General features: G+C 40.7%; 1 protein-coding gene across 7 annotated transcripts in view; it reads left to right on the forward strand.

The window, feature by feature from the left end:
• Positions 1–27979, forward strand: part of armc9 (armadillo repeat containing 9) — a 113304-nt gene that overhangs the window by 62901 nt on the left and 22424 nt on the right. For 5 of the 7 annotated variants that reach the window (XR_012098376.1, XM_073041192.1, XM_073041195.1 and 2 more), the window contains 9 exons: positions 12042–12132; positions 12273–12396; positions 13298–13437; positions 14628–14704; positions 15034–15108; positions 15203–15293; positions 19630–19688; positions 22755–22892; positions 25958–26058. Coding sequence is in view for 6 of the 7 variants with exons in the window: in XM_073041192.1 (XP_072897293.1) it covers positions 12042–12132; positions 12273–12396; positions 13298–13437; positions 14628–14704; positions 15034–15108; positions 15203–15293; positions 19630–19688; positions 22755–22892; positions 25958–26058 (896 nt within the window). In the remaining variant the exon portion in view is untranslated. The remainder of the gene's footprint in view (positions 1–12041; positions 12133–12272; positions 12397–13297; positions 13438–14627; positions 14705–15033; positions 15109–15202; positions 15294–19629; positions 19689–22754; positions 22893–25957; positions 26059–27979) is intronic. The other 2 variants (XM_073041194.1, XM_073041197.1) reach the window with 1 other exon arrangement.

Consider the following 27979-nt stretch of genomic DNA (forward strand, 5'->3'; position numbering starts at 1 on the left):
CCCAGTAGCACTCACATCTACAGTGATGAAATGCTTTGAGAGGTTGGTTATGACTAGACTGAACTCCTGCCTCAGCAGGGACCTGGACCCATTGTAATTTGCCTATCGCCACAATAGGTCAACGGCAGACACAATTTTTTTTTTATAAATTAGTTTTTCAAAACATTTTACAAAATTAAAAACCCCAAATCCCAATGAGGAGCATTAATACAGTGCAAGATTAAGCATACAATAACAATATGCTACAAAGGAAGAGAATTTAACAAAAAAGCACCTAAATTAAAGACAAGTGAGCTTAGTGTCCTCCCCAAGCCCCACAACACAAGAAAAAAACAACAACAACTCCAGACCAACCACCACACAGTATAAAGAGTATAAGTCCGGACAGTCAAACTCCCAGACTGTGAATACACTTAGCAACAGAGGATAATAATGCCTACTACCAGAAAAAAAAAGGGAGCTGAAAGCAAGGGACCGAAAAGAAGAGAAAAAAAAAGAAAAAAAAACCCTAGTCAAGAGGAAGGTTATGAAAGTACTCGATAACAGGTCCCCAGACCTTATGGAACTTTAGATCCGAATTAAGAACTGAATAATGAATTTTTTCGAGGTCCAAGCAGGCCATAATGTCGTTAAGCCATTGCGCATGAGTGGGCGGGGCAACATCTCTCCATCTAAGGAGGATCAAGCGTCTCGCCAGGAGAGAGGCAAAGGATAGTATTCGGCATTTGGTCGGACCCAGACATAAATCTGTCTCGCCCCAAAAACCGAACAGAGCAATTAAGGGGTTAGGTTCTAGGTGCTGATTCAGAATACCCGATAATGTAGTGAAGACATCTTTCCAGAATTTCTCCAAGCTAGGACAGAACCAGTACATATGGATGAGAGAGGCCACGCCCCTCTTGCATTTATCACAGAGCAGACTAATGCCAGGGTAGAATCGAGATAGTTTAGATTTAGGCATATGAACAATCTTAAACTGTAAGAGGCAATGGCGAGCACAAAGGGAGGTTGAGTTAACCGATTTGAGAACTGAGTCCCAGCTCTCCTCGGATGAGGAGATATTTAAATCCTCCTCCCAGGCCATTTTAATTTTATCCACAGGGGCCCGTCGTAAGGCTGCTAGTTTATCTCGGATAATTGAAATTAAACCTTTACCTAGTGGATTAATGGAAAGAAATAGGGGCAGACACAATTTTGATGGCTCTCCACACGGCTTTAGACCCCTGAGACAACACAAACACCTTGTATGTCAGGATGCTGTTCATCAACTATAGCTCAGCATTTAATACATAGAAAGCATACAGCATAATACAGGCCCTTCGGCCCACAAAGCTGTACCAAACATGTCCTTACCTTAGAACTGCCTAGCCGTTACCCACAGCCCTCTAGTTTTCTAAGCTCCATGTAGCCATCTAGAAACCTCTTAAAAGTATTGTTTCCAGCTCCGCTGCCGCCGCCGGCATCCCATTCCATGCACTCACCACTCTCTGCGTAAAAAAAACCTTACCCCAACATCTCCTCTGTACCTACTTCCAAGCACCTTAAAGCTATGCCCTCTCGTGCTAGCCATTTCAGCCCTGGGGGAAAAGCCTCTGACTATCCACACGATCAAAGTCTCTCAATATTTTGTACACCTCTATCAAGTCAGCTCTCATCCTTCATCGCTCCAAGGAGAAAAGGCCGAGTTCATTCAACCTATTCTCATAATCCAGGCAACATTCTTGTAAGTATCCTCTGCACCCTTCCTATGGTTTCCATGTCCTTCTGTAGTGAAGCGACCAGAATTGAGCGCAGTACTCCAAATGGGATCTGACCAGGTCCTATATATCTGCAACATTACCTCTCGCCTCTTAAGCTCAATCCAATGATTGATGAAGGCCAATAGACCATATGCCTTCTTAACCACAGAGTCAACCTGCTTAGCAGCTTTCAGTGTCCTATGGACTCAGACCCCAAGATCCCTCTGATCCTCCACACTGCCAAGAGTCTTACCATTAATGCTATATTCTGCCATCATATTTGACTTACCAAAATGAACCACCTCACACTTATCTGGGTTGATCTCCATCTGCCAGTTCTCAGCCCAATTTTGCATCCTATCAATGTCCCGGTGTAACCTCTGACATCCCTCCACACTATCCACAACATTCCCAACCTTTGTGTCATTAGAAAATTTACTAACTCATTCCTCCACTTCCTTATCCAGGTCATTTATGAAAATCACAAAGAGTAGGGGTCCCAGAACAGATCCCTGAGGCACACCACTGGTCACTGGCCTCCAGGCAGAATATGACCCAACTCAACCCGTCTAAGTTTTTATCTGCAATTTGAGAAGGATAAGGGCAGATCGGAGGTGTCAGTGTTGCAGTTGAACAGGGGAAACTATGGAGCCATGAGGGAGGAGCTGGCCAAAGTTAACTGGACGGATATCCTAGCAGAAAAGACAATGGAACAGCAATGGCAGGTATTCTTGGGAATAATGCACAAGGTGCAAAATCAGTTCATTCCCCCGGAGAAGTAAGGATTCAAAGGGGGGAAAGGGGCCACAGTGGTTGACAAAGGAAGTCAGAGGTTGCATAGCATTAAAAAAAAGGAAGTATGACAGAGCTAAGGTGAGTGGGAGGACAGATGATTGGGAAATTTTTAAGGAACAACAGAACTTAACTAAAAAGGCAATATGGGGGAGAAAATGAGGTACGAACGCAATCTAGCCAGGAATATAAAGGATAGCAAAAGCTTTTTTAGGTATGTGAAGAGAAAGAAGATAGTTAAGAACAATGTTGGGCCCTTGAAGAATTAATTGGGTGAAATTGTTATGGGAAACAGAGAAATGGCAGAAGAACTTAATAAGTACTTTAGATCTGTCTTCACTAGGGAAGACTCAAGCAATCTCCCAGATGTATGGATGGGCCAAGGACATAGGGTAACAGAGGAAATGAAACAGATTGACATTAGGAAGGAAACAGTGATGAGTAGACTGATGGGACTGAAGGCTGACAAATCCCCAGGTCCAGATGGTCTGCATCCTAGTGTACTAAAGGAGGTGGCCCCGGAAATTGCGGATGCATTGGTAATCATTTTCCAATGTTCCTTAGATTCAGGATCAGTTCCTGAGGATTGGAGAATGGCTAATGTTATCCCACTTTTTAAGAAAGGAGGGAGGGAGAAAACAGAGAACTATCATCCTGTCAGCCTAACATCAGTAGTGGAGAAGATGCTAGAGTTCATTATTAAAGATGAAATAGTGGCATATCTAGATAGCAGTGATAGGATTGGGCCGAGCCAGCATGGATTTACCAAGGGCAAATCATGCTTGACTAATCTATTGGAGTTTTTCGAGGATGTAACCAGGAAGTTAGACAAGGGAGATCCAGTGGATGTAGTGTACCTCGATTTTCAGAAGGCATTTGATAAGGTCCCACATAGGAGATTGGTGGGTAAAATCAGAGCTTATGGCATTGGGGAGAAGATATTGACATGGATAGAAAGCTGGTTGGCAGATAGAAAGCAAAGGGTAGCGGTGAATGGGTGTTTCTCGGAATGGCAGGTGGTGACTAGTGGGGTGCCACAGGGCTCGGTATTGGGACCACAGCTGTTTACGATTTACGTCAACGATTTAGATGAAGGCATTGAGAATAACATCAGCAAGTTTGCTGATGATACTAAGTTGGGTGACAGTGTGACGTGATGAGGATGTTAGGAGAATTCAGGGTGACTTGGATAGGCTGAGTGAGTGGGCAGATACTTGGCAGATGATGTTTATTGTGAATAAGTGTGAGGTTATCCACTTTGGGAGTAAGAACAGGAAGGCAGATTATTATCTGTACGGTGTAGAGTTAGGTAAGGGAGAAATACAAAGAGATCTAGGAGTCCTTGTTCATCAGTCACTGAAGGTGAATGAGCAAGTGCAGCAGGCAGTGAAGAAGGCTAATGGAATGTTGGCCTTTATTACAAAGGGAATTGAGTACAAGAGCAAGGAAATCCTTTTGCATTTGTACAGGGCCCTGGTGAGACCACACCTGGAGTATTGTGTACAGTTTTGGTCTCCAGGGTTAGGGAAAGACATCCTGGCTGTAGAGGAAGTGCAGCGTAGATTGACGAGGTTAATTCCTGGGATGTCCGGACTGTCTTACGCAGAGAGGTTAGAGAGACTGGGCTTGTACACGCTGGAATTAAGGAGATTGAGAGGGGATCTGATTGCAACTTATAAGATTATTAAGGGATTGAACAAGATAGAGGCAGGAAATATGTTCCAGATGCTGGGAGAGTCCAGTACCAGAGGGCATGGTTTGAAAATAAGGGGTAGGTCATTTAGGACAGAGTTAAGGAAAAACTTCTTCTCCCAGAGAGTTGTGAGGGTGTGGAATGCACTGCCTCGGAAGGCAGTGAAGGCCAATTCTCTGGATGCTTTCAAGAAGGAGCTAGATAGGTATCTTATGGATAGGGGAATCAAGGGATATGGGGACAAGGCAGGAACCGGGTATTGATAGTAGATGATCAGCCATGATCTCAGAATGGCGGTGCAGGCTCGAAGGGCCATATGGTCTACTTCTGCACCTATTGTCTATTGCTTATAACCACTCTTTGCCTTCTGTGGGCAAGCCAGTTCTGGATCAACAAAGCTATGTCCCCTTGGATCCCATGTATTCTTACTTTCTCAATAAGCCTTACTTAGGTTACCTTAACAAATGCCTTGCTAAAATCCATATACACTACATCTACGGCTCTACCTTCATCAATGTGCTTAGTCACATCCTCAAAAAATTCAGTCAGGCTCATAAGGCACGACCTGCCTTTGACAAAGCCATGCTGACTATTCCTAATTATATTATGGCTCTCCAAATGTTCATAAATCCTGCCTCTCAGGATCTTCTCCATCATCTTAACAACCATTGAAGTAAGACTCACTGGTGTATAATTTCCTGGGCTATCCCTACCCTTTCTTGAATAAAGGAACAATACTATCATTCCCACAATCCTGATTGAGAAGTTGCAGAACCTGGGCCTCTGTACCTCCCTCTGCAATTGAATCCTTGACTTCCTAACCAGAAGACCACAGTTTGTGCAGGTTGATGATAACATATCCTCCTCACTGACAATCAACACTGGTGCACCTCGGGTGTGTGCTTAGCTCACTGCTCTACTCTCTGTATACACGTGACTGTGTGGCTAGACATAGCTCAAATACCATCTATAAATTTGCTGACGATACAACCATTGTTGGTAGAATCTCAGGTGGTGACGAGAGGGTGTACATGAGTGAGATATGCCAACTAGTGGAGTGGTGCTGCAGCAACAACCTGGCACTCAATCAGTAAGACGAAAGAGCTGATTGTGGACTTCAGGAAGGGTAAGACGAAGGAACACATTCCAATCCTCATGGAGGGATCAGAAATGGAGAGAGTGAGCAGCTGCAAGTTCCTTGCTGTTGATCTCTGAGGATCTAACCTGGTCCCAGCATATCAATGTAGTTATAAAGAAGGCAAGACTGTGGCTATACTTTTTCAGAGTTTGAAGAGATTTGGCATGTCAACAAATAGACTCAAAAACTTCTATATTTGTACCATGGAGAGCATTCTGACAGGCTGCATCACTGTCTGGACCAAAAGAAGCTGCAGAAGGTTGTAAATCTCCAGCCTGGGTCAGAAAGGCAGCGTCCATTATTACGGACCTTCAGCACCCAGGCATGCACTTTTCTCATGGTTACCATTGGGTAGGAGGTACAGAAACCTGAAGGCCCACACTCAGTGATTCAGGAACAGCTTCTTCCCCTCTGCCATCCGATTCCTAAATGGACATTGAAGCTTTGGACACTACCTCACTTTTTTTAATATACAGTATTTCTTTTCTTGGACATTTTTTTAATCTATTCAATATACATAATTGATTTACTTGTTTATTATGTTTTATTTTCTTTTCTCTCTGCTAGATAATGTATTGCATTGAACTGCTGCTGCAAAGTTAACAAATCTCACGTCAAATGCCAGTGATAATAAACCTGATTCTGATTCTATTACAGACGAGTAAAGGGAATTACAGAGACATGAGAGAGGAGCGTTGGTAATCGCCACATCGGTGGCAAACATTATTAGAGTTAGGGTCCATATGGAGAAGAGAAGCCTAGGGGCAGTTCAACCAGCATACAATGCCAATTCTTTCCATGTTGGCAAACCAGCCTTTGTGGTTGCCAGCTTTTCTGGATCTAGTCTACGCATGCGGGCGTGGACTAGGTGGCCAATTATAGAAATGTGGTGCTGGACTCCTTGTTTTGTGTCTGTAGTGTAAAATATGGGGTTGGTGAGGTTTGGGAGTTTGCCTAGCAGTTGAGTAAACTCACGTGTTGTGGTACATGCGCTTGACAGATTTGTTCTGGGGAACTTATTGGGGAGCAGGGTAAAGACCCAAAGTCCTTGACATCGACAAGCTGTCAGTTCTTAAGATCGACTAATAGTCCTTGGGCATACAGGAAATCTACACCAAGCAGAGGTGTAGCCACTCTAGCCAGGATGAAGTCCCATGTGTAGCATTGCCCACTGAAGCAGAACGTCACCCGTTGTGTTCAGTAAGTCTCCATCCTGCTGCCTTTGGTGACCTCCAGCTAGCAGCACACTCATTTGAACACCTGTGTCACACAAGAAACATGTTCTGAATGGGTGTCCGTAATGAACATTAGATGGCCCTGGCAGCTGGAACCCATGGTGTTCACAGACCTCTGATGTCCAAATGTGCTGGTACTGTCAAAGCTGCAAGGCGGTCAGCACTCCCTCGTGTTCGTACAAAAGTAAGCATGGTAAACACACAGGCCTGATCTCATCTGTTTAGGAGCCACAGGCATTCTCATGTTGGGGACCTTGCTGACCAGGCTTATTGAGGTAGGGAAAGGAGAAAGAATTTTGCATTGCTGCCTGGCTAAGTGGAGACTATCAGCTATTTTAGCAAGCTCCCTATAGTCTTTCATGGGTGCATTAGCGAGGGCAGTGGGAACTTGACCAGGCATTCACAGCATGAAGAATTCATTAAAAATAAAACAAGAATGGTGATTTCCCAGGAGAGACAGTAAGTGATCCATTTGCTCCAACAGCTTAGCATCACCAAGGCCAGGCAAGGAGAGCAACTGTTTGTCACACTCAGACTCCGATACATAGTCCAAAAGTCTGTAAAAGGTGGGTTTTCAGCAATTGGTATTTCTCATGTTCAGGCAGGTGTTCTAGTAGACTCATCATTCTCAAAGCCATGGAATTGCTGTGCAACACTACCACATAGAAATATTTGGTGTCGTCAGTGGAGGTTTCTTGCAGTGTGAATTGGGCCTCAGCTTGTACAAACCAAGCAACGGTATTTTGCTCCCAAAACTCCGACTGTTTCAAAGTAACTGCATTGTCCGACATGTTCACTAACTCTGGAGTCGTCCTGGAGCATCAGGGTCACCAATGTAGGATTTTGCAAATGAAAATGGTGGAGGTGTTTTATGTTTAAGAAAAACCATAACAACTCATTTATTGTACTCCAAACATTGAAAACAAACTGTGGTAACAAATATGTAATTATGTCATCACGTCAGACCAACCTCTAAAAGTGAATCCTAACTCAATGTCAGTGGTTGTGAATTATGTATACTTCCACCAATAACTTTACCCTACACTTAAAGATCAGTTATCACTTTGGGTGGTTGTGGACTTAAATAATAGCTTTCTGAAGAAATGGAGTACTCTCTCACCTAGATGGGGTCAGTGGTGCTGTGAGGATTACATTCCTGGACTTCTCTAGTGCCTTTAACACCATCCAGCCCAAGATCTTAAGGCACAAACTAACGGAGATGGGAGTAGACGGATTGGATAGTGGACTACTTGACAGATAGACCTCAGTATGTGCGGTTGGGAGACTGTAGGTCTGACACGGTGGTCAGCAGCACAGGAGCGCCGCAGGGGACCGTGCTCTCTCCGGTCCTGTTCACCCTGTACACATCAGACTTACAGTATAACTCGGAGTCCTGCCATGTGCAGAAGTTCGCTGACGACACGGCCATAGTGGGGTGTGTCAGGAATGGACAGGAGGAGGAGTATAGGAAACTGATACAGGACTTTGTGATATGGTGCAACTCAAACTACTTGCGTCTCAATATCACCAAGACCAAGGAGATGGTGGTGGACTTTAGGAGATCTAGGCCTCATATGGAGCCAGTGATCATTAATGGAGAATGTGTGGAGCAGGTTAAGACCTACAAGTATCTGGGAGTACAGTTAGATGAGAAGCTAGACTGGACTGCCAACACAGATACCTTGTGCAGGAAGGCACAGAGTCGACTGTACTTCCTTTGAAGGTTGGCGTCATTCAATGTCTGTAGTGAGATGCTGAAGATGTTCTATAGGTCAGTTGTGGAGAGCGCCCTCTTCTTTGTGGTGGCGTGTTGGGGAGGCAGCATTAAGAAGAGGGACGCCTCACGTCTTAATAAGCTGGTAAGGAAGGCGGGCTCTGTCGTGGGCAAAGTACTGGAGAGTATAACATCGGTAGCTGAGCGAAGGGCGCTGAGTAGGCTACGGTCAATTATGGAAAACCCTGAACATCCTCTACATAGCACCATCCAGAGACAGAGAAGCAGTTTCAGCGACAGGTTGCTATCGATGCAATGCTCCTCAGACAGGATGAAGAGGTCAATACTCCCCAATGCCATTAGGCTTTACAATTCAACTGCCAGGACTTAAGAACTTTTTAAAAGCTATTATTAATGCTTTTTGAGAGAGTGATTTAGATGCATATCATATTTTTACTGAGTTAAGTATTGTATGTAATTAGTTTTGCTACAACAAGTGTATGGGACATTGGAAAAAATGTTGAATTTCCCCATGGGGATGAATAAAGTATCTATCTATCTATCTATCTATTCTGTGGTGGTAGAAAAGTGTTTCCTATGGAGAAATTTAGTTACACAAAATTTAAGACTTGTTAGATTACGTTTTTGTTTTACTGTTGGACACAGTGCAGGAACAGAGTACTTGGAATGATGTTACTTGTAAGTTCAACTGCATGAGTACATTTTACAATTCTGATTTGGCAATAGCTTCAACTCATTAAAGCAGATATATTTCCATAGTTTTGGATGTCCCTATTACATAGTATTGATGCAGTATGTTTATTCTATCTTTGGTGGGTTCATATGAGAAGGTAATACAGGAAACAGTAGTTCAGTTTTATGAACAGGCTAGTAATCCAAAGGCCTGGATTTTAAATTCAGGGCGCATGAATTCAGAACTGCCATAATAATTGAGGATTTTTAATTTATTTTCCAAACATGCCAATCTGGAGGTGAAAACCTGCTATAAATACGTGATCATGATTGTTGTAAAAATCCAACCAGTTAACTCATGCAACTGTATTGTATTTATTCCTTTTTCATCCTTGGAGATTTAAACAGCTAAAGGTTATAATACACCTGACAAATAACTTTAGTTTTTATTGTTGCCAAGTTTTCACTTTACGACTCCATATGTTGTGGTACATTCAGCCCTGTTTCTCACCCAAATATAAAATAAATCTAACAAGAATCATCAACATTCAGTCATATTCATGTTTCCTGAGCTGGAAGGTAGCCAAAGTTCCAGAAGTTTTGTTCATTTTAATTTTATTTTTGTTTCTTCTAACATTGCTTCTAGCATACAGTGTATTGGCCTTCACCAATCGTGGAATTGAATTTAGGAGCCGAGAGGTAATGTTGCAGCTGAATAGGACCCTGGTCAGACCCCACTTGGTGTACAGTGCTCAGTTCTGGTCGCCTCACTACAGGAAGGATTTGGAAACCATAGAAAGGCTGCAGAGGAGATTTACAAGGATGTTAGCTGGATTGGGGAGCATGCCTTATGAAAACAGGTTGAGTAAACTCAGCCTTTTCTCCTTGGAGCGACGGAGGATGAGAGGTGACCTGATAGAGGTGTATAAGATGATGAGAGGCACTGGTCGTGTGGATAGTCAGAGGCTTTTTCCCAAGGCTGAAATGGCTGCCACAAGAGAGCATAGGTTTAAGGTGCTTGGGAGTAGGTACAGAGGAGATGTCGGGTAAGTTTTTTACTCAGAGTGGTGAGTGCGTGGAATAGGCTGTCGGCAGCGGTGGTGGAGGTGGATATGATAGGGTCTTTTAAGGTACATGGAGCTTAGAAAAATAGAGGGCCTATTAATTAGTAACCCTAGTAATTTCTAAGGTCGGGACATGTTCGGCACAACTTTGTGGGCCGAAGGTCATGTATTGCGCTGTAGGTTTTCTATGTTTCTATTTAACTTTACTTCATTTTTTGTGGCCCTTGGGTCACTGAACTGATTGCAGATACATTCAATGGAAGGGAGGGAAAGGCAGTTTGCAGTGGATCTTATGCCAGGTGGATTATACCTTTCTGAATTGCTTTGGCTGTTATATAACTCTTAACCATTTATGTATTACAATCTAAATGCTTGAGATTCTGTGATCAGCTTCAAAGCAATGGTGCTCACCACTGACTTCAAAATTATACAAAACGTGGAAGATTCTTGGTATGTACTGGTCAGCAATCAATTGAAGGAGGTCTCTGATGTTCTGCACACATAGATGAGTAGTCAGTCAAATTGGAGAGTTGTTACACATAGAAAATAAGCAAGTGGAAAGTGTATTTTTAACAGACTGTAACATACTTCTACACAAAGTTAAAAGTTAAAACAATAGTAAAATCTTAATTATCACAAACTTTTAAAAAGTAAAATTATTTTAAATTTTTTGAGGGTGGCAAAAATGGAGGAGGACATCCACTGTGTCTGCATATATAATAGTAGTATTGTAGTGCAGGGGATGTTTTCAGACCCTAATCATGACATCAAAAAACTATTTACCACCTAATTTAAACAAAGAATAATGTTATTGTGATGTTTGTACAGTATACCTGTTCTGTTTAGTTCTCTCATTTCTAAAAATTATTTTTGAGAAGTTACTAAACAGTGCTCCATGTGAAATAATATAGTTAATCTCTGACAGCAACATAGGTTTATATGTTTAACTGCCCAAGTATGTATTTCAGAATTTGCTGTAATTTTCACTCGTCCTCTGCACTATAATATTTAATGAGACCTTGGACCTTGAGCTTGGAATTAGCTTGGCTGCAGTCCATTCACAGACTTCCATGTCTGCTTGCATGGAATCACAAGACTTCAAGTTAATTATCTGTATCTCAATCTTTGTTTACAATGCTAATTAGTCTTATCACTAATTACAGCTTTTTCTGTATGATGCATCCAACACATTTGCATTCAAATGGCTTGGGACTTGAATAGTCCATAAGACCATTAGACATGGGAGCAGAATTGGGCCATTTGGCCCATCAAGTCCACTCTACCATTCGGTCATGGTTGATTTTTTTAATCCCTCTCAACCCCATTCTGATGTCTTCTTCCTGTAACCTTTGACACCCTTATTAATCAAGAACTTATCACCTCCACTTTAAAAATACCCAATGACTTGGCCTCAACGGCCATCTGTAGCAATGAATCCCACAGATTCACCAGTCTGCTTACATGGATGTGTGCTCACACACACAAAAGAATCAGCCTATCCCACTGTTCTCCATTTTTTCTCTCAGCTCCATGGCAACTGAATTTTGTGCAGCAGTTCCATCCGGAAGCATCTGGTCTACCAAGTTTATGCTCTGAATTACTGTCCATATAGAAGAATTGTGTTTGTATGTTTGTCCTGTGGAGTTGGTAATTGGTTTCCTCGCATACTCCAGCGATGTGTAGTATGGTTGGTTAATTGGCCACTAATTGGTTGGAGGATAGTGGGGGGTTGGTGGGTGGGATTTACAGGAAAATAGGGAGGATAAAATGGGATTAGTCCTGAATTGATGTAGAATACGCCGTTGAAGATCAGTGTAAGTTCACTGGGCTGATGGAGCAGTTGCTATGTTATATAACTTAATGCAATCAACAATATGGTTGCAGATGTCTTTGCTTTGAAAAATACATGGCTTGTATATAATTTCAAACCTACTTAAGTAAGGTATTGAAGTCAAATGTTTTCATTTTTGCAGAAAAGTGTAATAAATTTGTTAAATTCAAAGAGTGAGATTGTCCGACAGTATACAGCACGACTAATCAATGGTTTTGCCTCGCTATCACATGGTAAATCTTTTTTAATCATATAAAATTTTACTTGAATTTTGAAAAATTTTTGTTTACCTTTTTTGTTCTTCTACAAACAAAACATTAACATTGGTGATGTTCTTGACTAGTTCCTTTTAATTTTATCTTCTGTCTATCAGGCCGAACATATTTGGCTCAGAACATGGTATTACTGAAGATACTGGAAAAAACACTAGAGACTGAGGAAGAGGATTCCATAACTAGAGAAAATGTATTAGGGGCTCTACAGAAACTTAGCCTCAGGTAATGACAATGTGTATTAATACAGTGTAACAATGCAGATTCAAAATCCAAAGGATTTAGAAACAATAAATTATTTTTTTGAAATGAACAAAACTTAGTTTATGAGGGAAATTTTAAGAAAGACTTAAAGAAAGGTAAAGAGGTTTACATATTTAGGGGGTCAACTCTGTGGAATGCAGGGTCTAAAGAGTAAAGGCATTAAGGAACAATGCAATATCAACCACTTTCTTGAAATGCAACCACCCCCATGTCCCGAAACCAGGATGTTGCCTGTATTGCAGTAAATGAGCAAAACTGTGGTCAAAGACAGATTTTAAGTGATGTTTTATTGGAGAAAAAAATTAGCATGTTTAGTGAGAAAATTTGGAGTTTAGACTTTGGACAGTTGAAGGCAGCCTCCAGTGGTTTGACCATCGAAATTGGAGATGATCAAGAAAATGGAAATGGAATTTCCTTTGTATTTAGACCATATCTGGTTGTAAAGTACTGATTGCTGCTAGATAGTTTAAACCAGGTAAATAAGTTAGATGTGCATTAAGAATAAGACTATTGCAGTGTTTTCATAAACACAAAAACCTCTGCAGATGCTGGAAATACAAAGTAAGACACAAAATGCTGGAGGAACTCAGCTAATTGGGCAGCATTCAAGGAAATAAATAAAAAATCAACATTTCAGGCTGAAACTCTTCTTCAGGTCATGAAGAAAGGTTTTGGCCTGAAACATTGACTGTTTGTTCATTTCCATGGATGCTGCCTGACCTGCTGAGTTCCTCCAGCATTTTGTGTGTGCTGTAGTGTTTTCATACTGTTTTGGTTATTTTCTCTTGAAATAAAAAAATTGCCACTGAGATTTACCTGTAAAACTTTGCAACATCACTATAAAGATGCTTTTCCTTTTAAGACGAAAACTGCAATCAGCTATGATTAGAGATGACATTATTTTCTGGCTGACAAGAGTTCTGGAGGATTCTGATTCTTTGTCGGATTACACTTTGGAATATTCTGTTGCGTTGTTCATGAACCTCTGCCTTCGGACCCAAGGTAACCACCATGAGCTTTCCTAGCAACTAACTGTAATTAAAAACTACTCATTGAACTCATTGTATAATAAAAGATGTAAGAAAAATAGTTTTGAGTGAACCAGGCATAGCAAAATAATGACCCTGTTAATGAAGTACTGAGAATTGATTCAACTAAATTTGGACTACAATGAAAAAACTTCTCTATAAGTTATGCAAATATTTTGTTTCTAAATTCACCTTTTCACTAGCCATTTGTCATTATAACTTTCCAAGTGCTTTATAAGATCCATTTTATGAAGAAAGGTCTCTCTCCTGAAAGGTTAACTATAATTCTCTTCCCATGGACGTGGCCTGACTTACTGAATATTTCCAGCTGTCTCCATTTTTATACAAAATATGATGTGCCATGTTTCAGGATTCCTAATAAGGATTAAAAAATTAGGCTTATAGTCAGCTGACTTGGTTAACATCAGTATGTGGAGATACAGGTTCATCACACAAAGAATTGGACTCAGTTAAAAAAATCTAGCCAGATCTTTTAAGCACCAAATTTTGATATTCTGCTATTTATTCATACTGATTCTTGCAGTAACTCCATTTGTGTGAACCTAACTGCAAGGGTTATGGGGTTAAAGTACACCTAAGATGGTGGTAACAGGTTTGATTGACAGACTGATTTTTACAAATCTTGGTCATGGAAAGGTGTAGAAATTTAGAGGTCAAACATGTGTATCCTGTTCACTTAAGAAAGTAAACATACTTTGTTTATTTTCTTCCAGGCTTAAGCTCAGGCAAAGCAATGTAGTCAAGAAGAGCAACAAAACTTTATGTTGGCAACCAGTTTGCAATTTCATTTCCAGTTGATTTTCCAGTGAGGGAAAGTTTATACTCAAAATGGTAGAAGACAACTCCAGAATTCAGATAACTTTAGTTCAGAAGACCATTTTAAAATCAAACCATCATTAGTTTTAAAGATTCTGAAATTATTTAATCCTTTGGATTATTTGGCAATATTTATTTTTTTCTCTATGACATAAATGAAATGAAACACCAAAATGTACATTTAACACAGGCTATAATATTCAGCACATCCATAGAGGTGTGATTGGACAACCTGCTTACTTAGTTGTTATTGAAACATTACTTATAAGTATTTCCATATTTTAACCAGCTAAAGTCTGAAAGAAACTTTTTTCTACTACTTTTCAGGTAAACGGAAATGTGTAGAAGATGGCAAACGAGTATTGAAGGTGTTGTCTGATCTTTTGGGCCATGATAATTATGAGGTACTAACTAAATTTTGTTTGTTTGTTGCTGTTCCTAGTCGCATTTCTTCAGTAGATGCCACCAAACTATATATTTCTCCAAATGTCTTATTGATGTTTCAAGATGCCTTCCTTTTTTGATTTCTTTCTCATTACAAATCTGCCTTAAGATCACATGAAGTTTTGTTAATTATACATGCTAGCAAGCTTTTCCTTGCACCTCTACCTCACCAAATTTGTGCATATGAATAATTGACAAACATGGAGTTGTCAATTAGTTATGAAAAAAAATGTTTTCCATGCTTTGTAAACCATGGCTTAATTTACTGATTGCCATTTCCTTCTTTCAGATAAGGCCATATGTGAATGGGGCCTTGTACAGCATTCTTGCCATCTCTTCATTACGTGAGGAGGCAAAAGCAATGGCAAGTACCTTAAGAGGGAGTGGGGAGAAAAAATATTTTTATCATGATGATTTATTTTGATTTCATTGTGCATTTTTTCTAAAACATTTTTTAGGGTATGGAAGAAATTCTACAGTGCTTTATCAAACAGGGGAATTCAGAGATGAACAGACAACTTGAGTTTATTATAAAGCAACTTAATTCAGGTTAGTTTACCAAAGAAGGTGTGCAGATTACTCCTTTTGCTCTAGTACACCTGATAATCAGTAGTATATAGATCTGGATAGCATAGACAGTCCCTGTTTGGTGAAGGATTATATTCCTGAGAATTGTCCGTAAACTGACATTTATACAAAACATAGAACACCTACAGTACAATACAGGCCCTTCAGCCCACAAAGCTGTGCCAAGTGTGTCCTTACCTTAGATATTACCTAGGGTTACACATAACCCTCTATTTTTCTGGGCTCCATGTTCCTGTCCAGGAGTCTCTAAAAAGACCCTATCATATCTGCCTCTATCACCATCGTCAGCAGCCCATTTCACACACTCACCACTCTCTGTGTAAAAATACTTACCCTGACACCTCCTCTATACCTACTTCCAAGCGCCTAAAAACTGTGGCCTCTTGTGTTAGCCATTTCAACTCTGGGGAAAAAGCCTCTGACTATCCACATGATCAATGACTCTCATCATCTTATAAACCTCTATCATCCTACATCGTTCCAAGCAAAAAAGGCTAAGTTTGTTCAACCTATTCTCATAAGGCATGCTCCCCAATCATCCTTGTAAATCTCCTCTGCACCCTTTCTATGGTTTCCACATCCTTCCTATACTGAGACGACCAGAACTGAGCACAGTACTCCAAGTGGGGTCTGACCAGGGTCCTATATAGATGCAACATTACCTCTCGGCTCCTAAACCCAGTCGCACGATTGATGAAGGCCAATGCACCGTATACCTTCTTAACCACAGAGTCAACTTGCATAGCAGCTTTCAGAATCCTATGGACTCGGACCCCGAGGTCCCTCTGATCCTCCACACTGCCAAGAGTCTTACCATTAACACTATATTCTGTCATCATATTTGAACTACCAAAATGAACCACCTCACACTTATCTGGGTTGAACTCCATCCGCCACTTCCCAGCCCAGTTTTGCATCCTATCAATGTCCCACTGAAACCTCGGACAGCCCTCGACGTTATCCACAACACCTCCAACTTTTGCATCATCAGCAAATTTAGTAACCCATCCCTCCACTTCCTCATCCAGGTCATTTATCAAAGTCACGAAGAATAGGGGTCCCAGAACAGATCCCTGAGGCACACCACTGGTGACCGACCTCCATGCAGAATATGACCCATCTACAACCACTCTTTGCCTTCTGTGGGCAAGCCAATTCTGGATCCACAAAGCAGTGGCCCCTTGGATCCTTTGCCTCTTTTCTTTCTCAATAAGCCTTGCATGGAGTACCTTATCAAATGCCTTGCTGAAATCCATATACACTACGTCTACTGCTCTACCTTCATTAATGTGTTTAGTCACATCCTCAAAAAATTCAAATCAGGCTCGTAAGGCACGACCTGCCTTTCAAAAAGCCATGCCAACTATTCCTGATCATATTATGCCTCTCCAAATTTTCATAAATCCTGCCTCTCAGGATCTTCTCCATCAACTTACCAACCACTGAAGTAAGACTCACTGGTGTATAATTTCCTGGACTATCTCTACTCCCTTTCTTGAATAATGGAACAACATCTGCAACCCTCCAATCCTCCGGAACCTCTCCCGTCCCCAATGAGGCTCAGCAATCTCCTCCCTCGCCTCCCACAGTAGCCTGGGGCACATCTCGTCCGGTCCCGGTGACTTATTCAAATTGATGCTTTCCAAAAGCTCCAGCACATCCTCTTTCTTAATATCTACATGCTCAAGCTTTTCAGTCCACTGCAAGTCATCCCTACAATTGCCAAGATATGAAGCAAAGTATTCATTAATTACCTCTGCTGTCTCCTCCGGTTCCATACACACTTTTTCACTTTCACACTTGATTGGTCCTATTCTCTCACATCTTATCCTCTTGCTCTTCACATACCTGTAGAATGTCCTGAGGTTCTCCTTAATCCTGTCCGCCAAGGACTTCTCATGGTCCCTTCTGGCTCTCCTAATTTCTTTAAGCTCCTTCCTGCTAGCCTTATAATCTTCTAGATCTCTTATCATTACCCAGTTTTTTTGACTTTTCATAAGCTCTTCTTTTCTTCTTGATGTCTGTTCCCAATTTATGCTTCCAAGTTCCTGCCTGATAGCCTCATATTTCCCCTTACTCCAATTAAACGCTTTCCTAACTTGTCTGTTCCAATCCCCCTCCAATGCTATTGTAAAGGAGATAGAATTGTGATCACTATCTCCAAAATGCTCTCCCACTAAGAGATCTAATACCTGACCAGGTTCATTTCCCAATACCAAATCAGGTACGGCCTCCCCTCTTGTAGTCTCATACAAGTCAGAATTGAACACTTTCAATGAAGGTAAATTAACGTGACCTTTTATTAATTGTCTTCCTCTGTGTAGTTACAATGCTATAAAATCAGAATTCCCACATCTAGTGGCTAGTTGTGATGGCCTTAAAGGAGCAATGGATTGTTTGATAAGGTGTTTTACAAGTGTCAGTAGGAGAGATTTTTCTTCTCAGTTTCCAAAGCAATTGTTTTATGTGGACTCTTGCTGTGAGCTGGCAGGTTTATTCTTAGAACACAGATCATAAACATTACAGCACTGTACAGGCCCTTCAGCCCACAATATTGTGCCAAGCTTTTAACCTGCTCTAAGATCAATCTAACCTTTTATCCTTACAAAATCTTCCATTTTTCTAACATTGTACTGATCTAAGAGTTTCTTGAAGATTCTTGTAGAATTTTTGAAGATTGATTGTCTTTTGAATTAACTAGCTACTAGCTCTCTTCCATAGCTCCTGAAGGTGCTTACTTCCATGCTTTTACTAACTTCCATGCTTTGAAAATGCTTTAAACATTTTAGGGAGAATTTGCCTAAAGTCAGATTTCTGTAAGGAGTGTCTTCCTTCATTTGTGTAATTTGGCAAACTATTCAATTCAATTTCTCAGAATGACAGCAAGCATGAAAAGGAATCCAGAAGTACACTGTAGGTATATGAACAGAAAAAGTCATAAAGAGAGCTTTTGACACATTGGCCTTCATAAATCAAAGTACTGAGTACAGAAGTTGGGATGTTGTGTTGAAGTGTTATAAGATGTTGATGAAGCCAAATTTGGAGTATTGTGTGCAGTTCTGGTCACCTACCTACTGGAAAGATGTCAATAAGATTGAAAGAATACAGCAAAAAATACTGGGACTTGACTTGAGTTATAGGGAAATGTAGAAAACTTTATTCCCTGTAGTATAGGAGATTGAGGGGAGATTTGATAGAGTTACGCAAAATTATGAGGAGTACAAAAAAAAATGGATACAGCCCAGTTCACCATTGAGCACAACTACCTGAGAGCTGTCAAAGGACCCCCACCATACAGGCCATGCTCTCTTCTCACTGCTGCATTCAGGAAGATGGTACAGGAGCCTCAGGACTCACACCACCAGGTTCAGGAAAAGCTATTACCCTCAACCATCAAGCTCTTGAACCAGAGAGGATAACATCATTCAAACTCACTCACTCCCAACACTAAACTGCTCCCACAACCTCTGGACTTAACTTCAAGGACTCCATCTCATGTTCTAGATATTTATTGTTTATTTATCGATTATCAAAATTATTTTTCTTTATATAGTATTTGCACAGTTTGTTGTATTTTGCACATTGGTTGTTTGTCTTTATGTGCTGTCTTTCATTGATTTCATTGTGTTTCTTTGTATTTATTGTGAATGCTTGCAAGTAAATCTCAGGGTTGTGTATGATGACAAATGTACTTTAATAATAAATCCACTTTGAACTTTAAACCTTTAGAACTTTGAGATTTGGTATATGCAAGTAGGTTTATTCCACTGAGGTTGGGAGAGACTAGAACTAGAGGTCATAGGTTAAGGGTGAGTGTGTTATAACACACGGATGGGAGGGCTATGGTCCAGGTGAGGGTCATTGAGACTGGACAGAATAACAATTTGGCATGGACTTGATGGACCTGGGCCTGCTTCTGTGCTGGAGTGCTCTGACTCCATGACTCTAAGAGTTTTTACCAAAATGATTACAAAACACCAGGAACTTCATACATGGAGATAGTCTCAAGACACTTGGAATGGAGGAGGCGAAGAGGGATCTGATGAAGCTATTTTAAAATTATGAACAGGGTAGACAAGGGGAATCAGACGACAGAGAATAAAGTTGATTATAAGAACCAAAAATGGTATGAAGAAGGTTTTTTAAACACAGCAACTGGTTAGTGCCTGAAATATCTTTCAGTAATAGTAAAAGAAGCAGATTAAATTCAGAAGAAAAGAATTTTCAGGTACCTATTGATTGGACCAAATAATGTGTTTCCATGTTGTAACTAGTCTTTAATTCTGTGATCTTACAGAGGAGATGTTTGAAGATTCAGATTCCGATGATGAAGGGGAAGATGATGATGATGATGAAGTAAGTGCCATTTTCACTGGAAATTAATAAAAATTGAAAATTCAGACTTTTTAATAATTAGTACTGACATTAAACATCCTATTGCAACCTTCATAGACTTTCAGTTGTCAAAGTGTTTGTATGCATATAATTGTTAAAATACATAAAATTATTTTTCAACTATTGTGATGATGGCTGGTTCTTCACTTGAGAAGATCAGGGGGATGGAAGAGTCTTTGGGAGTGGTGGCAAGATTGTTTGTGACTGTAGAGGCCAGTTCTGGATCTGCAGACTGAAGCAGTAGGGACACAGAGCAGCTGGAATGCAGGCACTTGGGTAGTAGCATCCTTCCTGCGTTTTCAGCAGTCGCTGTTCTGGATTCCTCAAAATTCTTGGCTGCTGTGTTCTCCAGCGATCTCTGACACTAGCCAGTTGTTGCCACTCATTGACCTCGATACTTGCCTGAGAGAGCTGCTGCTTAAGTTGGTCTTTGTACCTCTTGCATGGGGCACCGCGATCTCTCTTGCCCTGAGAGAGTTCTGCATTGAGTACTGATTTTGGAAACCTGGAGTTGTCCATGAGAGACACATGGCCTGACCAGCAGAGCTACTCGAGCAGCAAAATGGCTGCAGTGCTTGGAGGTTGAGTCTTCTCCAGGACCTCGTTGTTGGAGACACGATCCTGCCAGCTGATACCCATGATGGAGCAGAGGCAGCACTGGTGGAAGTGCTTGAGCAACCAGATTTGCTTGCAGTACAAGATCCAGGCTTCGGAGCCGTATAGCAGCATTAAGTCTTGGAAAATATTGCAAGGCTGGGAGAAGCAGATGTGAATTTGTTATTAATACTGAGCTACCTGCACTCACTGACTGTGGAATTTTGTCTGCTGAGTTCCCTTCACAGTGAGAACTCGAAACCCAGACATATCGATAAAGTTTCCACATTTTGTTATCGTGGGATCATGATGGTGCCATTTAAAGCTCATTTTTTAAATAAAAGATCTCCAGTTTGATCACACAAACACGAGGAAATCTGCAGATACTGGAAATTCAAGCAACACACACAAAATGCTGGTGGAACGCAGCAGGCCAGGCAGCATCTATAGGAAGAAGCACAGTCGACGTTTTGGACCAAGACCCTTTGTCAGGACTAAATGAAAGAAGAGATCGTAAGAGATTTGAAAGTAGGAGAGGGAGGGGGAAATCGAAATGTTAGGAAAAGACAGGAGGGGGAGGAGTGAAGCTATGAACTGGAAAGGTGATTGACAAAAGGGATACAGAACTGGAGAAGGGAAAGGATCATGGGATGGGTGGCCACACATTTTAATTCCATGTCCCATTCTCATTCTGGTATGTCTATCCATGCATGGCTTCCTCTACTGTCAAGATGAAGCCACACTCAGGTTGGAGGAACAACACCTTATATTCTGTCTGGGTAGCCTCCAACCTGATGGCATGAACATTGATATCTCTAACTTCCGTTAATGCCCCTCCTTCCCTTCTTACCCCATCCCTTATTTATTTATTTATTCCCCTGTAGCGGTGTGCTACACGCAGCGCTAAAATAACGACACGGAGTCGGTAAACTGCAATCAAAGAATATTTTATTCGAACTTCACAGCCTTGCTTTAAAGCCTCCCTCATCCCGCCCTCCCCAGGCGCGGATGGTCCAAGAGACACGTACTCACAAACCCCCGCAGGCTTTTTCCCTTTGTTGCGGACCTGGCCTTTGTGCCTGCACACTGGCTAATTGTGAGCCGGTTCGAGTGTGCTAGTAAGTGGGTCACCACACCCCCTCCTTTTTTTTCTCTCTCTGCCCCTCTCACAATCACTCCTTGCCTGTTCTCTATCTCCCTCTGCTGCTCCCCTCCACCTTTCTTTCTCCCTAGACCTCCCATCCCATGATCCTTTCCCTTCTCCAGCTCTGTATCACTTTTGCCAATCACCTTTCCAGCTCTTAGCTTCACCCCACCCCCTCCTGTCTTCTCCTATCATTTTGGATTTCCCCCCCCCCCCCCTCCCAATTTCAAATCTCTTACTATCTTTTCCTTCAGTTAGTCCTGACAAAGGGTTTCGGCCCGAAACGTCGACTGTGCTTCTTCCTATAGATGCTGCCTGGCCTGCTGCATTCCACCAGCATTTTGTGTGTGTTGCTGCAGTTTGATCATACAGGTTTAAAATCATGATAAAGTGTGTTTTGACCTAATTAATATTCTTTTCGGCACTTTGAATATCACTTTCGAGGCCTCAATGAAGAGAGGCTTCAGTCAGAGAAAGCAAAGGGAAGAAAAGCTCAAGGTTAAGTTTTTTGCCTTCCTTTCTTTATATCTGCTCAGCTAGGACAGTAGAGATGCCAGGCAGGATAGTGGAATACTTCTTTTGCAGAATTTGGGAAGGCAGGGAGACCTCCAGTGTCCGTGATAACTACAAGAAGTGCATCCAGCAGCAGCTTCTAACACTCTACATTAAGGAATTGGAGCTGGAAATGGATGAACTCCTGATCATTCAAGAGGCTGAGGGGTTTGTAAATTTGGTAGGCTCCATCTTGGGTACTAGTACAAAGTAATCAGGACATCTTCAAGGAGCGGTGTCTCAGAAAGGCAGCATCCATTATTAAGAACATCCAACACCCAGGGAATGCCCTTTCCTCACTGTTACCATCAGGTAGGAGGTATAGAAGCCTGAAGGCACACACTCAGCGATTCAGGAACAGCTCTTCTTTCCCTCTGCCATTCAATTCCAAAATGGACATTGAACCCTTGGACACTACCTCACTTTTTTAATATATATTATTTCTGTTTTTGCGTGATTTTTAATCTATTCAATACATGTATACTATAATTGATTTACTTGTTTATTTGATATTATTTTTTTAAATTTTATTTATTTTTTTCTCTTCTAGATTGTGTATTGCATTGAACTGCTGGTGCTAAGTTTACAAATTTCGCTTCACATGCCGGTGATAATAGACCTGATTCTGATTCTGATTTATTTTATCCCTTAAAAGTTGCTGTCTTCAACTTGTGTAATCAGGAAAGAAGCATGAAAATATGAGCAACATGATTTATTTATGTACTTCGTTAAAACAGGATGATCCTGATGCAATGGAAGCTGACTTGGACAAGGCTGAAATATTAAAACCTCAACCTGGAGAATTATCAGGAGAAAAGCTACTGACGGCTGAGTACCTTGGGGTGGGTGTTCATTATCAGACATCTGGAAGCACTGTAAGTTGAATACTGAAGATTACTATGAAATATGTAGGTAATTATAAAATCAATAAAAATATTTAAAAGATAGGAAACCTTGTATTTCTATGGTAGCTTTCATGACCTTTAGATATTGGAAAGGATTTTACACTTAGTGATGTATTTCTGATGTATGATTAGTGTTGCAAAGCAAGAAAAGCAGTGAGTATCCTTGTCCTTTAGGGCCCAGAAAGCTAACAACCAGATAGATCATCTACCTTAGTTGTATTGATTGTTTAACTGACTAGATATAGGCCACCCTGCCACCCTGCCACCCTTACTCGTTTGTCCTAGAAAAATTATAAAATATTTAATATTTCAAAGTTTAAAGGAGATATTTAAACTGTTATGTGGAACTTGAAGTATAGCTATAGGGTAATTATTTCTGCCATTTGAGAATGGCCTGGTTATAATCAGAAGTCTAGGCCAGGCTTTTCATGAGCATAGGAAATTCTACTAACAAGATTGAAATTGGGAACTCCCTTCTTCAAAAAACATTTGATATAGGTCAACAGTTAATTTCCATCAAGGTGTACAGCACAGAAATGGGCCTTTTCAGCCTCTTCATCATTGCTGACTGATGCCAATCTTTGCTAATTCCATTTGCCTGTATTAGACAAACATTTTTCTAAACCTCTCAAATCAGAGTATTTGTTTAAAGCCTTTTAAACTTGTAAATTAATCTACTTCCACTTTCTCCTGTGGCTGCTCATGAGAATATTCGCCATACTGAGTGAAAACCTACCTTTTAAATCCTCTTTATATTTCTGTCCTTTTACTTTAAATTGATGCCATGTCATTCCCTGTCTGGAGAAAAATATTAATGTCACATGTACCAAGTTGCAGTTTCAAGTTCTGATTATCTATCATCCCTATGCTTCTCATAATTTTGGAAACCTCTATACAAATACAGTCATTATAACTAAGATATGATATTGAATGCCAGGTAGGATTGACTATGAAATGGTCTACCATTCCAATGTTCCTAAGCAGATAGCTCAATGTTACACATTTCGGATGAAACTGTATCAAGGACTGCTAATAAATCAGAAAACATAACATCATTTTTCTCTTGATTCATCACATAATATGCTCTGTTACATTGCATTCTTGCAGTTGTTAGTAATTCACATGATAAAAGGCATTGTTGACATGGTTTCAAGCTGTCATACTTGTCAGTCATTTACTTGGCCATATGTAATTGGAGTTTCACAACGACCAGTTGGCTGCAGGCCACATCACTGCGTTAACTGGGTATATGCTGATGGATGTTGGGGAATGAGAAGAGATCTTATAAGAACATATAAAATTATGAAGGGATAGATAAGACAGAGGCAGTACGGTTGTTTCCACTCATAAGTGAGCCTCAGGATTTTGGGGGAAATTTAGGACATTGATGAAAAAGAAACTGCTTTTTCCAGGGAGTAGTGAATCTGCCCAGGGAAGCAGTAGAGGCTACTTCCTTAAATATATTTAAGACACAGTCAGATAGATTTTTGCGTAGCAGGGGAATTAAGGGTTATCTGAAAATGGAAGGTAGGTGGAGCTGAGTCCAAGGTCAGATTAGCCATGATCTTTTTGAATGGTGAGCTAGTACAAGGTGTCAGAAGGCCTATTCCTGCTCCTATTTCTTTTGTTCTTATTATGTTTTATGTTGAGAAGCACCCAGGCAGTGGATGAAGATCTCGTATCTCTGTACTGAGAAAAGGGCATCTGTCTATGATCTTTTCTCAATTGTCATGTTTAACAACTTAAAGCAATATAGAAAGGTTGCCTGAAGTACCTGGATGATCAGATTCTTTGTGGGTTTTCAAAATTTCTATGCACTCTATGTACTGCAATAGTGAAATATAGATATTGCAGCTGTTCAGCCAAGTAAATGTTGATAGCATTCCTCAGTTATAGTGTGTCATGGTTCTTGGCAATTATTCATTGAGCAGCCTTTCTAAACAAAAAAAGAAGGTACAATTCCAGAAGTTCCACTTTTTTTTAAAACTACTTAAGGAAAATCACAATTAATGTTCAGTAGTGGGGAGTTATTAATAACAGTGCATAGTTTTGGGTGACTGATGATCTCTGTGACCTTGCATATTAGAGGAGCGTAATCAGTACTTGTGTCTTGCTAAGTGGAATGCACTACTCTGTTTGAGTCACAAGCTGAGTCACAGCCATTCCTTTAAACCAGAGGCTGCCATTGACTTGAAACTTGGCTATAAGATCAAGAGGCTAAGTATTCTGTGACAAATGACTTGCCTCCTGATACCCTAAAGGCACAAGAAAGTGAAAGAATATTCTCTGGCTGCCAGCAACATTCACTGGACTTGGTATCTACAGAACAATGTAGACCAACTGACTTTGCCCCATCTACTGTTGCAACATTATTTCCTCAATCCATGGTACACAGCAGCTGCATTTGTACTAAACACCTCCAGCTTCTCCAAAAGTGCTTCCACAACCGGCAACCTCTGCCATCAAAGACAGAAACTGTATGAAAACACCGCCCCCTGAAGGTTCTCTACTAAATTGCACATCATGCTGACTTGTATACATCACCATTTCATCATTATTTCAAGGGTCAAATTCTGGAATTGTCTACCTGAGAGCCTTGTGGGAGGGCGACTAGAAATGGGTAGTAAATTCTGGCTTGCTAATGAAAGCTTCTAGACCTTTCCATCAAATAGGCACATTTGTAATGAATTTTTTTTTACTTTATCAAAGCAATATACAATTGTTTAATAAAATATTTAATGTTGTAAATGCACTTTTAGCTGATTAGTTCTAATAGTTAGTTGTGAAATGGACCCTCATTTCCCTTTTAGAGTCGGAATCTGAAGATATGATATGTTAAAATATCTTGGTATAGCAAATAGCATCTTTTGAATGCTTAAGATCATTGAATGTGCCTTTATTAACTGGATTAAAGTAGAAGCTCTCCTGATTTCTTGTCTGTACTTGAGAACTAAAAGAGTTACAAAAAAGCCATGAGAATTGACAGTTATAGTAGGAAAAATGTTTTTTTAAACAGTGAATTTTCTATTGAACAGATAATGACGAATACATTGAAGGCAAGAAGAAGGCCTGTACCATCTTTGAAAGAAAGTATTGATGAGCCCCTCCAGCGACCAGTCACACCGAGCATGCACAGGTAGGATTATGTACCATAAATAACTGCCAAGAACTGAATTAATAATGTAAGGAGGAAAAGCTTATACAGGTTCTCCCCAGGTCATGAATGCCCAACTTATGGACATCTTATAATATATGAGTGAACTCTGCAGACCTGCTGTTCAGGAATTTTCAGTTTGGTGGGAACAGAACATTTCTGTGTGCCTTGTCTTTCTATCCCTTCTTCCCTCCCTCCCACTCCAGTGCTGCACCAGCTGGGGGCTAGATCTGAATCGATCTAGCTGGAAGCATTGAGCAAACTCGCTCACTCATCAAGTCAGTGAGGTAAGCTGCCAGCCATTCTTTCTGTGCCTGCTCACTCTCCCATCTCAGCAGTTTCTGTGATCCTCTCGTAGCAACTTATTTGTTCATTTCTGATTTAACAGTTCAGGTTACAAACAATTGTAAGAAATGGGACCCTGTCAACATCTGGGGACTATCTGTTTTTGCTTTAGATGAGATTTTTTTTTGCTGGAAAACTATTAACAAATTTATAATTCATAATATGTTAACAAATGGCACCATTGCAGCATGATGTTTGCTATTACAGCTCAGGTGTCAGAGCTCAGAGACCAGTTCTAGTGTTCCATGTAAGAAAGCTTGTATGTGCTTCCCGTGAAGCGCATGTTGGTCATTGTAATTCTCCCATAATCAGGCTAGGGTTGAATCGGAGGGTTGCTGGACAGCGCAGCTCAATGGGCCAGAGGGGCCTGTTTCATGCTGTATCTCTAAATAAAATAAAATGCTCTATGGCAGCTTTAAAGTAGAATATGTGACTTGTTATTGTGATTTTTTAATAGTTATATATCAATAAAAGATGCAGGATAAGATTTCCATTATGCAACTATTTGATTTGCAATATATAACCATTGACAAATAATGTACATGTTAATATTGCTGATGAAAGCAGTAACTAAAGATGTATTAGTTATCTTGTAATGAAGAAAAGAAATAAAAAGAGAAATGAAAGAAAGAGAACTCTGGCTTTGTGACCCAGAAGGGAAGTGGGAAAAGGAGGTGAGTTCTAGTGAAAAGGGATTTATTAGTTCGGGGAACAGAAAGGAAGTTCTGTAGACGAGAACAAGATTCCCGGATGGTATGTTGTCTCTCAGGTGCCATAGTCCATGACACCTCAGAATCAGAATCAGGTTTTTATCACCCGGCATATGACATGAAATTTGTTAACTTAGCAGCAGCAGTTCAATGCAATACATAATCTAGAAGGAAAAAAACAAAATAGTAATAATAAATAAATAACTAAATCAATTACAGTATACAAAAATTGTGCAAAAAACAGAAATACTATATATTAAAAAAGAAAGGTAGTGTCCAAGGGTTCAAAGTCCATTTAGGAATCGGATGGCAGAGGGGAAGAAGCTGTTCCTGAATCGCTGAGTGTGTGCCTTCAGGCTTCTGTACCTCCTACCCGATGGCAACAGTGAGAGAAGGGCATTCCCTGGGTGCTGGAGGTACTTAATAATGGACGCTGCCTTTTTGAGACACCGCTCCTTGAAGATGTCCTGGGTACTTTGTAGGCTAGTACCCAAGATGGAGCCAACTAAATTTACAACCGTCTGCAGCTTCTTTTGGTCCTGTGCAGTAGCCCCCCCCCCCACCCCCCTCACCATACCAGACAGAGATGCAGCCTGTCAGAATGTTCTCCACGGTATATCTATAGAAGTTTTTGAGTGTATTTATTGACATACCAGATCTCTTCAAACTCCTAATGAAGTATAGCTGCTTTCTTGCCTTCTTTATAACTGCATTGATATGTTGGGACCAGGTTAGATCCTCAGAGATCTTGGTACCCAGGAACTTGAAACTGCTCACTCTCTCCACTACTGATCCCTCTATGAGGATTGTTGTGTTCATTTGTCTTATCCTTCTGGAAGTCCACAATC

Source organism: Hemitrygon akajei, chromosome 3 (genome assembly GCF_048418815.1).
Source record: "Hemitrygon akajei chromosome 3, sHemAka1.3, whole genome shotgun sequence".
NCBI lineage: Eukaryota > Metazoa > Chordata > Chondrichthyes > Myliobatiformes > Dasyatidae > Hemitrygon > Hemitrygon akajei.